This window comes from Microtus ochrogaster, chromosome 19 (genome assembly GCF_000317375.1).
Source record: "Microtus ochrogaster isolate Prairie Vole_2 chromosome 19, MicOch1.0, whole genome shotgun sequence".
NCBI lineage: Eukaryota > Metazoa > Chordata > Mammalia > Rodentia > Cricetidae > Microtus > Microtus ochrogaster.
The window spans coordinates 24,039,678-24,053,171 of NC_022021.1; the positions used below are offsets into that span (position 1 = coordinate 24,039,678).

General features: G+C 37.7%; 1 protein-coding gene across 1 annotated transcript in view; it reads right to left on the reverse strand.

Annotated features, from left to right (window-relative positions):
* Positions 1–4,743: 4,743 nt before the first annotated feature.
* The window catches only part of Pcsk1 (proprotein convertase subtilisin/kexin type 1), a 40,634-nt gene continuing 31,883 nt past the window's right edge, over positions 4,744–13,494 (reverse strand). The window contains exons 11-14 of the mRNA XM_005356561.3: positions 13,146–13,303; positions 11,979–12,112; positions 9,814–9,975; positions 4,744–7,849 (exon numbers count right to left, since the gene is read on the reverse strand). Of these exons, the coding sequence (XP_005356618.1) occupies positions 7,469–7,849; positions 9,814–9,975; positions 11,979–12,112; positions 13,146–13,303 (835 nt within the window). The 3' untranslated portion in view covers positions 4,744–7,468. The remainder of the gene's footprint in view (positions 7,850–9,813; positions 9,976–11,978; positions 12,113–13,145; positions 13,304–13,494) is intronic.

The window sequence follows — 13,494 nt, forward strand, 5'->3', positions numbered from 1 at the left end:
TTCTCTGTGACAGTCAACCGAAATATGTAATATCTTGAGAATTAAGCTCTTACCATCTATGGTGGGAAGCTAAAAGCAGCTTCAATATCCTATATTGTTTTGGATATCTCAAGAGTCCTCTTTGAGAAATAACTCAAAGGGAGATGATCCATGCTTGGTCCTATATTTTCTGTCAATAATCCACGTCCTCTTGGAGTAGCACGGTTCACTAATGTGGAGTAAATCTATTTAACTCCTTTTTAAAATTTTATACTTTCAATTAGCTTACAAACTGGTGGCATTTCATAAGTCTTCTTCATACATCCCCTCTTCCCTGTCCTCTGTCCCCTCCTTAAACTTTTAGCTCCCAGAATTCTCCCATATTTTTCACATCAGATCTGTTCTACTATACATTATTATTATAAATTTTACTTGGTTTGCAAGAACACACTCCACAAATAGTTTCTTCATGCACATTTTGTTTTTCTAAAGATTGGTTTTTATGTTATTTGTGTGTGTGTTCACACATGTGTGTGTAGGAACTCTGTGAGGCCATAAGGGGTGTCAGATTCCTTGGAGATTTGTGAGCTGCACAATGCAGATATAAGGTCAAATTCTGGTCTTCTGCTACAACAGTAAACACTCTTAACTGCTGAGCTATATTTTAAATCCCAGTACTTTGTTTAAGACTTCAGTTGCATAGTTCTTTTACACCATTACCTGTTTGAACTCTGCCCCATATTTCTGGTCTCTACTTTCATTTCTTTTATATTCTACTATGTCCTGTCACGTCAAATTCATCATTCTGTCAATACTTATTTCTGGTTTTCTACCATCCATATCTATTCCATGTTAGTTTTAAATACACAAAACAAAAGATTTGAGGATACTGCTCTCATATGAGAAAGAACATGAGACATTTGTCTTAGATGCCTGAGTACCTCAATCAGTATAATATTTTTCTAGTTCTACCCCCACCCACTTGAAAATTTCAAGATTTCAATTTTCATTTCAGCTATATGCACAACTTTTTACTATCCAGTCATCAGTTGATGGGCATCTAAATTGATGGATAATACGCTTCTGAAGAGTAAGGACCATATTTATATGCCTCATTTAATTTTATGAAGGATTTTGTACACTTCAATTTTATTGTAATACTTATTATAGAGAAATTTTACTTAAGTTGCTAGATATAACTGGATATATAATCTAGAACTTGAACTGTGATCAAGGGTGTATTAGTCTAATGAGCTATCAATTTTTATTGAACATACTTCTGTATTTAAAATTTTATGTCATAATAATGTGTTCATATATTATTTGTATAACTTCATAAAATTAAATCATCACTTAAGATTACAAGATATCCCTTTGCGTGCAACAGTTGGTACAAATGTTATGATTATAATCAACCATTTTATAATTGGATTAAGGCCTGCATCACAGTAGAAAAAATTATGTGTATATGTGTACTAAAAATATAGCCAAGAACACTAGGTTGGAAAGCCATGAATGAAACAATTATATCACACTTTGCCCCCAAGATTCATAGTCATTATGGAAGAAGAGTTCGAAAGAGCTCGATATTTGGAAGACTAGAATGAGACAACATCGTCTGGACATGACAAGACCAGTACATTCATCAAATCACAGCCTTAAAGGAAACCTAGTACTATTGTTTTGCTAAATAGGCATAAAAGTATAGATCTCTCTTTAAATTCATGTTTCTTTACCCAGTGCAACTCTTATTCCTCATCAGAGAAGTGTCTTTGCATAGTGGATGGTGCTTAACACAAAAACTCACCATGGGTTAAAGTGCAGAAGTGCACAGAGTAAGTGCTGTGGAATGATTGGCCATAAACGAAATACCTATATCACACCTTTCCCCAAGATTCAGGGACCATCATGGAAGAGAGACTAAAGACTGTAAGAGCCAAAGGTTGGGGAGGACTGGAGTGAAACAGGATCATCTGGGCATCATAGGCATGTAGCCTCCATAAATTCATTCTCAGGGCCTCAACAAAATCAAGTCAGCCAGCATTCTAGAATGGAACAAGAAAGAGTTCATGAGCCCTTCCCTAACCAAGGAGCTGTGGTACCAGGGGGATGGAGAGTCAATTTTCTTTTAGGGTGAACTCCTAGGTCCATCTTACTCCAGTGGATGTTCCTACACTCAGAAGTATATGGACAATGCAAATTGAAGCCAATGAATTATTAAATTAAAAATAATAAGGATACAAATTTGGGGTACTAGGAGGTAGAGGCTTATCTGAGAGAAATTAAAAATATTTTTAAAAACTCAAAAATTAAAAGTTTTTTAAATATAAAATTACTACTTTGATTTAGTTAAATTACATAATGTCAAACTATCCTCTAACTACCTATATTTATACCCATAATGAGAAGTCCCCTTTTGCAATAAACTGTAGTGAATACTCATTCTAGGGGCTGAGAATAAGTGACAGTTGAGTTCTCAGTCACAAGTGAGACATTTGCACCTCCCAATCTATGCTTCAAAATGTTTCAGGACAGAAACAATGTGAGAGCTGAAAAGTAGGGAGAAAAACTGAGAAATATCATTTTCTATATGCAATACAGCCATTGGGATCTTGAACTTATATCAGCTGCTGTTGCCATTGCTAGGACTGCACAAAACTGGCCCTGCAAGAAATCTGTTATTGGATCATGAGGTCCTATTCATCCCTGATGAAATATTGGCTACTGAAAAATTCTAGAGGGGAAGTCATTACCTTTACCTAGTTCCAATGGATAATTTCAAACAAATGGCCACAAAGAGAGCCGTGGTTAAACTCAGTGAATCATGAAATAAAACAAAATGTTATGCATGGCAAGAATTTAGAGGGAGGAGGGGACACTGATGGGGCTGAGAGGTAATTATAAAGTACAAATTCAGTTAATAAAAGACAGCCCTGTATCATGTCTTTCTTGGTGGACTCTCTTTGGATTGCCAGTCTTTAAATAATGTCACAGAGACTTATTATTAATGATGAAACTTGGTCTTAACTTAGGCTTGTTCTGCTAACATATGTCATTGATGTCTGACTCTGCCCTTCTGCCTGCGGTACCAGCTAGGGGCTGTGTTTACCTCCCCCAACTCTCAGAAGCTGCTGAGCCTTCTTTCTAAACTCCCCATGAGTGGCAGCTAACTGTTGTGAGTACTCATGGAGAGTCCCAGGCACTGACTGCTGTGATTTCTCCATTAGTGTGGTCATGCCCTATGTTGGGTACCAAATGTAGTAAATCTTTTATGTTGGACTTTTTTTGAACTGACAACTCCCAAGTAATGGCACAGAGACTTGGTATAAATTATGAAAGCTTGACTTTAGCTTATGTTTGTCCCACTAGCTCCTATATTTTCTTTCTCTGTAGCTTTTTTGGTTCCTGTCCTGGAACTAGCTCTTCTAGACCAGGCTGGCCTTGAACTCATAATTAATCTGTTTCTATTTATCTACATTCTGCCACATAGCTCTTTACCTCTCATCCAATACATTCTGCATGCCCTACTCCCTCTGTGTCTCACTGGCTAATTTTGTGGGCCTAGCTTTATCCCCTGAGTTCCTCTCTCTCTGCCTGGAAGTTCTGCCTAATCTCTTTTGCCTAGTTATTGACCAGTCAACTTTTATTAAACCAAACTTAGTGACACATCTTCACACAGTGTACAAATATCCCTCAGCACAACTCAAGGACTTTTTTTGAATTATGTATGTTGCCTCTTCAGGTTCAATAGAGAAACCCAGCTGGACATGTGAGGGCAAACAAAGTGTTTTGCAGCATTTTAGAACAAGTGTCTGGAAGTTGTACATATGGTAGAGAAACCATAAAAGTGATCTCTATCTATCTGGACAATTGCATGACAACAATGCACATGAAATGCCTATAGTCACTTCCTTATTGATGCATTGGTCAAGAGTAATGCTTACGAAATGTCTGAACTATAAAAACAAAGCGCTTTTAGAACAATCCCTCTGGAATACTTGAAATATTATTTTTGCTTAAATGATTGGTCTCTTAGGAAAAGAAAGTTGGTTGTCAGGGAAACCCATCTTCAGGGACAGAAGGGTCTGTTTCTGAGCTGTGGAATTTTCAGGGGGATGGTAGCTTGTGCATGAGGAAATACTGTCCTGAGGATTGAGACTGGAGGCTTGATTACGGGACATCTTGGAAGACGTGGCCAAAGTTTGGCTGCATTACTTTGGCCTATAAACCAAAATGTCACAAATGATTTTTGCAAGGCTGTGAGTCCCTTCAGTTTTGCCTGCCTTTTCTCCTCCTCAACACCTCAGTTAAGGCTCAGTCACACAGTGAAAGCCTGGGTTGAGTAGGAAAATGACATGTGCTGTTCAAGTAGGCACTTAATCTGTCTCTAAGAAGGTCTCGCTTCCTAAAAATGAGTTAATCAACATTTTATTGCAAACCTCCCATTTTTCTAAAAAGTCCATTTGGAAAAAACATTGGGAAAAAGAGAGAACCTATTTTTTTGTTGCAAATATGAGCCTTTCCTTTTTGACTTAGTGAAGAACCATTTATTCTTCTTATTTATAACTGTATTTACATATTCTGATTAGTACATCAAGTGTGTAATGCAGGAAATCCATTAAGAATTCTAAGACCATGTTAGACTCAGTTGTACATTGTTTTAGGATATTAGATGAACATTACTTTTATTATCACATCACATACATATGCACACACACATATATACTTTTATACATACACACACATTTATCTATCTATCATCTATCTATCTATCTATCTATCTATCTATCTATCTATCTATCTATCTATCATCTATCTATCTATAGATATACTTTTCCATTCACAAGGGGCATGCCTTTCAAAAATATTTTATTGGATGAAACATTCTTAATATCATGAAAGCTTTTGATTCTTCAATATAATTTATTATGCTTTTTAAAATTCTGTGTGATAAAAGAATTGGTATATTATAAATACCTGTAAAGAAAATATAGCTTAAAATTCCAAGGGAAATATTATATAATTATTATTTTTAACATTTTCACAAAATCTACATAGGCACTAAGAAAGACTGACAAAAATATTTTATGTCTAGACAATATATACTGCAGGTTGGAAACATTCAATATTGTCTACTATTAAAGCTTATCCAGAGTGAACCTTTGGCTATAGCCCATGAGTTGATTAAAGTTTTTACAGGGAAAATATATTATTAGAGAGGGCTGAAGAAAATCTCCATATATTTAGTATAAGAATTAGGGAAGAATGGGGTCAACCTCCAACTCTTTCATTATTTTAAATCACTAATTATCAATTACCAATATTATCCTCCAGGCCATTTATTAGTTGAAATTTAATGTAATAACTCATAAGGCATGTATAGCTTTAACATGCTACAACAGTGGAAAATTCATTTAAACTTTATAGAAAAAACAATGTAAAACCTTCATGAACAGAGGGCTACTTCAAACCTTCTAGGCATCATGGGCATGGCTCTGGAGAGAGCCTTGCTATGTACAAATTCAAATGATGAAACAAGGAGGTGAACATTGTCATACTAACCACACGCAAACCAAAGCTAATGAGTTGTCTTTCTGAACTGGATCAATGCTAGGAGTGGCTGTAGAATGCTCAGATTTTGTAGAAAATTTGCAAACATAAATTCAATTGTAGAATGGAGGCATACACTTAACTAGAGTCTATATTGACATATTATGATAAGGAAGTGGGGGTCTCCAGTCAAAGAGAAGTACAAATGAACATCCAGGTAAGATAAGATTAAGTGCTCATATTAAAACTTCAGAGGTATTTTAGGATTCCAAGTACTCTTTTCCTTATAAATGCACCAAACTAACTAGGTCATAGCAAACTCAATTATTAATGGCAGAGCCTGCCTGGAAGTAATCATGGGTAATCTTTTTTCTTAATGCATTTACACTTTATACAGATCCATTTAATGTGGGAAAAAATCACATTCATAGAAAGACAAATATCACATTTTCTCTCATATATCGAATCCAGATGAAATGAAAAGACAAGGAGTTGGAAGCAAGAATACTTGTGGATAGAAGGAAAGTAAGCGGGGACAGGCAGAAAAGAGGTTAATGGGGATAGACATTGACCAAGTACATGAAATACTTGCAGGAGAATGTCAAAATGAAACCTTATTTTCTATAACTAACACACTTTAATTAAAAAGGGATAAATTCCCATGGGATACAAAGTAGTAAAATAAAGTAGCCATTGTAAGAAAGTTGGCCAGGGAAGCCTAAACTTCGAATCTTACAAGGAAGGTGCTATCTCGAGCCAGCTATTGCCATGATGGAAGATGGGTCTGAAAATCAGATTTTATGTGAAATCTCAAACCGTGAACACATTTTCACATTTTCAATACATTATATATAACTTACAGGACAAATAAGATTTAAGTGCTGCCTACCTGTTTTCTGATTTAAAACATGGAAGAAAATTGGTAAGAATTTGAATATTGTCCTCGGAGATTGGAGAACACCCTGTGGTATCCAGAAATGAACACTCATTTGCAGAAAGTCAGAAGAACCTGTCCTAGGAACATGATTTGTGAAAACACTCCCATTGCTTCTCCTCTTTAATCAACATATTCCCTGTTAATACATTGGCTCTCTATATATTGAGTAGTTACTTGTTATTAAACAAAACTATGACTAGGAATTTCCCAACCTCAAGTTTAATTTTGTTCTGAGAAAATGGCATGGATGAGTTCTTTGAGTTTTGAGCTTGTGTCTCAGAAAGGAAATATACAAGGCAGAAGGGAAAATAAAAGGCCAGACTATATACAGTATGAGTCACAGCCATTTCTGGATCCACAGAGATCTCTGCATTGCATGCCAATCAAGAGGAATATTCTTTAACTATTCTAGTTAGTTAATATAAAATTTAAGATCTGCTTCCATATGTAAATAATGTATTTTATTCTACCCTCTCTAAGATGGTCAGATCAGCAGCCTCGGCATGAGCAACACATGATACAGAGAGGCCTAGGGTCCTTAGTGAGCTGTGAACTCTCACTAGATGCTTTATAAATGCTTCCTCAAGATAAAAATTCAAAGAACTCCATTGCAAAAATAGGAAACAAGATAAGTTGTAGCCTCCAATTTTTGTAGATAACTTTTCCAAGTTAAAATTAATCTCCTAGTCTTTTCCTATTCTTGTGAGATGAAATGGGGAGGCTCAAGGACCCATTCCATTTGGTAAAGAGTTGTGTGTCAACAGTGACTTTACAAAGATGGTTGCTTGATTCATACAGATAGGGAAGACATTCTTAAATACTGAGACCCATTCATGAAGTTGATTTTCCTTTTGGAACTCACCCCAAGGTACAGTTTGAGGAGAAAAGGTAAAAGAACCACAAAGGACATTATAAGCATAGGAATCAGTGACACAGCTCCAGACCCAGGACCATCTACGGGGAAGGAGGATTCATGAATATTTCCAACTTGGGGCCACACACTTAAGAATTTTCCTCATTCAGAATGTCTACAAGAGCTTGAAGCAGCCTATCATCTCTGTGCTTATAGGGTTTGGTATTATAGAAAACATCAACATAGTCACTATACAGATTGTCCTCAGAGTCTTCAAGCCGGGAGGGTTTGTTTAGCTTTTCTAGTGCTTCATAGAAATTCGCATAGGGGATGCTGAGCTTTGCACCTGGAGACGTCTTTGGTGATTGCTTTGAAGGTGGGATTTTGCTGAAAGCACTTTGTAGGAGCCGTAGTATGGCCTCTGAAGGAGTCCCTTGTGCTAGCTCATCTCTTCTGCCCTCCACACTGCTGCTGCTGGAGCTTTGAGGCACCGGGAGATTGTCATTCAGGCTCTTTTGTGTAGGCCGCTCCTGAAATACAAAATATCATCAACAAAGGGGGAAATTCATTATTTACAGCCAGAAAAGCTAGATGCAGACTTAACTCAAGCACACTACAGGTCCCTTGAGAAGCAATTTGCAGAGCAGAGAGAGCACAAGGTTTGGAGTTAAAAGGTTTTGTATCTCACCCCTTATTTTCCCACTTACTGGCTCAACTTTGGCAACATTTCAGTCTCCCGAAATTTTAGCTATTAAGTAGAAATCAGAATGCTTCTATGTCTGGTGGCATTGGAGACTGAGACTATGCAAGTATGTATTCAATGTGCTATATTCCTTCACCATAAAGACTGCTACAATCTAATCCATTTGGGGAAATGACAGTAAGTATTTAACAACTCATTTGTATGACATCAGTTGCTTGCTGTGGTCAAATGCAGCTGACTAGAGGACCTATGCTCTTCTCATAAATTATTTGACTTGGAGACCCAGAGAAGGGTCATGAGCAGAAGCTGGGAGATCTGAGAAATGGCTCTTTGTCAACCATTATGGAAATACAGTGTCATTTAGGTCTTTCCATGATACAAAAATCAACAGATATTCAAGTCCTTTGCATAGAATTGAAGGGATTGCTATATAACCTATATACATCTTCTAGTATACAGTATCATCTTTAGGGCATTTGTAATACTTAATAAAGTGTAAATACTTGTTATATTGCATTATTTAAAAGAATAGATAGAGGTAAGTAAGTCTGTACTTGTTCAGTACAGAGGCAGTTGCCTCAAATATTTTTGATCTCTACTTGGTGGACTATAGGAATTTAGAACCCACCATAAGGGCTGATCATATTTCAATACTTCAACAAGAAAAAGTCTTGTTAATACTTGGAAAGGAACCAAAAAATATGTGGCCTCTATAATATTGCCCCCACATTCTTTCAGAAACACCCACAGTGTGAACTCTCCTCAATTGTTGTGGAGAAACTGTACCTGGACTATGCTTAGTAGAATACAAACAAAGCCAGAAGCCTATTTGAGGATTTTTCAAAGTTAGTTTATAAGTTCGTCCTGTAAGTGTCATGCCTCAAAACCTTCTAAAACATCCAGTAGAGAGATCTCCCACTTAGGGTAGATCATTCCAGCGAGGCACTATATCAGATGCTGGGGATGTGGGGAAACAGATGGCCTCTCTTCATGGCTTCTAAAAAAGGCAGAGCCAGTAGCTCCTGGAACTAGGATCACATTGGCTACACTATGATTTTTTTTTTCTGAGAGAAGCTGTAATTTCATAACTCTTCTTAATGATGACAAGGCATGTCAGCTAAGTGCCAATTCTAAAGAGAAATTAGTAAAGAGAAGCTTTCATGATTTGACTGTCTAAACTTGATCTCCTTTCTTTAAATATTTTCTGTCTAGATTAGAGAGATTACAGTTTAAATAAAATAAAATAAAACTGACATTATTTTTTATAAAGTTATGTTTTGTTTGTTTTTTTTTTTTGAGACAGGGTTTCTCTGTTTAGCCTTGACCATCCTGGAACTCACTCTGTAGATCAGAGACCAGGCAGGCCTTGAACTCAGAGATTCACTTGCCTCTGCCTCCTGAGTGCTGGGATTAAAGGTGTGTGCCACCACTGCCCAACTAATATGGAATAATTGCCCTAAAATAAAATACTGCATAATATATTATAATAGGTATATACAACCTTGTAAGACCCAGTGTGATTTGTAATATGTCATCATACATGAATAAAATTCATGTTATGAAATTTAATTTTATGTTCATCAGCTTTAATTAATGAACTCCAGATTTAAGACTATAAGAAAAAACAAAGGTTCATCCAGTTCAGAACCAACAGTTTTTCTCTCCCAAGTCCTTTCTCTCTATTTATACATGAATTCTTCCCTTTGTAAAAACTAGATGCATCTTGCCTCGCTCATTGTTTACTACTGTTCAAGAACAGAGTACACACAGCAGGAGCAGAGCTATACAGACCTCTACCACATTCACCATCTTCTCCACTCCTCTCCTGTCATTCTGGACAGTATTGTAGGACGTATACACACGGGGCTGTTTCATGTGCTCTGGTTGAGAGGAGGTCCCGTGCAAAATCAACTTCCAATTCACAATCCTTCCTTCATTTTGCATTCTTCCAGACTGGCAACAACAAGCACATGTATATTTTAGTCTGTGTTTCAATTATAAAACAAACCTATTCAAAATGCCTAGAGAATCTCATAGTTAAAATCTAATTTTAAGGGGTTGTGCATTTCACATTCAAAGATCTGCTTTGAAAGGAACTGCTAGATCCACTCCTCTAATGCTATGGAAGTCCAGCATTTTGACTGATTGATTGCCTCACACTCACGTTCAAAAAGCAGAGTTCCCGGGTGAATCTCTTTTGTCACATTGATCCTGTTCTTGAGAAGCTGATTGTTTCCGAAACATTCGTAAGTCAAACATCTACACCTGTGGCATCAGACTGTATGGATGTGACATGAAGTGGACCCATCATAGTAAGCCATTGAGCTTAGTTTCCCACAGCTGAAACTGAGCTGAAGAATTCAGGAGGGGCTAGGAAGGTGGCTCAGTGATTAAGAGCACTGACTGCTCTTTCAGGGGATCCAGGTTCATCTTTTGAACTTTAAAGTGATTTATTTTTAAAAATTATCTAGGCAATGAGATCTGCACTGCTGGTCCTTACACTTTTCTCTCACACTTCAAAGATGGAACACCATAAATTTACATCACAGTCTTCAGCGAAAGCAAGGGAATGGCGCAGAAACTAAGAATTCAGCTATTTGGCTTCAAGTCTGAGACAGCCCTGCCATTTGATCCTTGTGGCATTGTACTTTAACAAGTCATAAAGAGTATTAGCACAAATATTTCATCTGAAATGTTTGCAACCAGAAGTATTTCAGAATTCCAAATCTCTCTGGTCTTAAAGGTTTTTACCAGCTGAGAGTTTCTATTCTCAAAATTAAGTCTGGAGGGTTCTAAACCTGCAATGTTGTTGAGTATCATTTGAGCTTTAGAAGTCAAAATTTAAAAAACTGTAGTGTATTTTTGTTACTAAAAGTAGAAATAAGATATTAAATAAAATGTATTGCTTAACCTGAAACAGGAACCTGCTACTCAGTGAGAGCTGCGGATGAGTTGTAGGGATACTCTCCTTGACTCCAGCAAAATATCCTACCAAAGGTGCTTTCATAGCCAGGTGTCTCTGTGATTATGGATGATTCTAGGTGTTATGGTTTTGGTCCCTTTAAGAGACAAGCCACACCCATTCCCATCCCCATCTGCTGAGGCAGGCTGATCTTCAGCTTCCGGCCTGAGCACATTCTCTCTTTTCCATCTGCCTCTCTCCCCACTTCTCTGCTTCCCCCTTCTCTGTCTCTTTCTCCTTCTCTCTCTCTCTGTCTCTCTCTCCCTCTCTCTCTGTCCCCACCTTCACCCTTCCTCCTCCATAGCCCCTTGAAAAAACATTCAACTTCACCCTGCATGTCGTGTCTATCCATGTTTCTGTCTTCTGCCCACCCACCATGTGTCTCCCTGCCTGGGACCAGCCATTGCTCAGGGACCAGCAGCCATCTCTGCCTGGTGCCCACTGCCTGCTGCCACATGGCCCTCCACCATTGCTCTGGGACCAGCAGCTGTCTCTGCCTGGGACTGGCTGCTCCCAGGGCCTGCTGTCTGCCGCCACATGGCCCGCCACCACCTCTTGGGCCGCCGCTCTGGGACCGGCAGCCATTTCTGCCTGGATCTGGCTGCTCCCAGGACCCACTGCCTGCCACCACATGGCCCACCGCCACCATTTGGGACCTACAACATTTCTGCTTCCTACTGCCATGGGGATCTTGCAGCATTTTAAAAACAAACAAACAAACAAAAAAAACAACACCACCACTAGGGACCACAGGTCACATGGCTGGCTGCATACATTTTTTTTCCTCCCTTACAGCAACTGAGTTTAGTAGTCTCTTAAAATTATTGTCTATATAACTAAGGGGGCAGGGCAACCCTATACTTTAATCTTTCTTCTGCTAAGAAGTGGATGGTCAAGTTTATTAGGACCTAACTAGGGATGTCATCAACATTTTAAAGTACTTCAAAGTATTTGAAAATGAATTTTGTTTCTTTGTCTTCTTACTCATGCTTACCATGTCTGTAATTTTCAATGTCCAGATGCCTACAGGATTCTCTCCCCATGTGTGAACAGACATGAAGTCCCAATTTTTAAAGCCATTGGGGGATGTATCCCGCTCCCTTTCAGCCAACAGTACGGTGCTGGTTCCTATTTTCATACAACAAACATGTTAGTGAATATCCTGACCTGACAGTCTGATCATAGGATTCACTGTAGCATTTAATAACTGATGAATAACGGTAAGATTAACTGAACTATATATAGTCTGTCAGTGTGAGAAGCTAGGAATCTTAGTAGTATTTTAGGCAAACTCCAAGGCATCTAGAAAGTATACTTCTGCAAGCTCCAAGACTTCATATGCCAGAAAGATCACAGAGTCAATTAGCACATCTTTGCTTGTCTATTGTCTATGGAAGATGAAATTATTCAGCTGAATATTATCAAAATATTTTGCAAGAAATTTTAATAATATATTTTTATTTATTTGTGTATATGTGTTTGTGTATGTGTACATATGTGTGTGCTTGAAGGCTTGTGCATACACGTGTGTGAGCCAAAGTACATTGTGAAATTCAGAGATGACTTGTGGGAATCAGTTCTCTCCTGTCACATGGGTCCTGGGGATGGCACTCAGATCATCAGGCTTAACAGCAGGTGCCTTTACCTATCTCATCGATCCATCAACATACTTAAATATATTGAGACAACTTTTAGTTGGTTTGTGGTTTATGGCTCAACAGTTCTTAAATCATCTTAACTAGGACACCCTCAGGAATAGGGTAAAGTCTATATTATTACGTATTTTTATTTGTATCACTGTGAAGATTTAATCATTATTCTCATTCAACTTTATGGGTCACAATTCTTAACTTTTCAATTGATTACTTCAATAATCCAGACATATTTATAAGCTGATAATTATTGAAAATATATCACTGTCACCTAAGAGATGTAAATGCTCAGTCTTTAACCTAGGGCAAAGAATGTAGTTTGAAAACAGTGATTTCAGAAAAGTTTATGAATTAGCATACTGGAGCAGGTCAAACCCTTTACCTAGGGTCTAGTGTTAGTGAGCAGGAAGAAAGAATCTACCACCAACAGAAAGAGGATGTTTTAAAGAATAGTATATGGATACAATGAGACTTGGTCCTACAGTCATTGATTGGTTGTTGAAGCTTACCTGCAGCAGAAGTGAGTGTGACATGAAGGTCTCCTCTACGAGAATATTCTATTGTTGCTTCAAACTGTACATGTTCCAGGGACTTGATAACATTTTCTTGTCCTTCACAAGCTCTTGTTGGGATTTCAACAATCACTTCTCCATTAGCTTTCAGGGCTCTACATACATTAGAGAAGCAACATTAAAGAAAGGGGAACTTTCCTGCCATCCTTTTGCTTCTTTGAAACAGGTGCACAGGTGCATGCATGTCTTGACCAGAGAGTCAGCAAGGCTTATAATTATTATATAATTATCTGAATGAGAGGTCAGTTCAGAATTATCTGTAGGAGAATTATCTTATAATTATTAT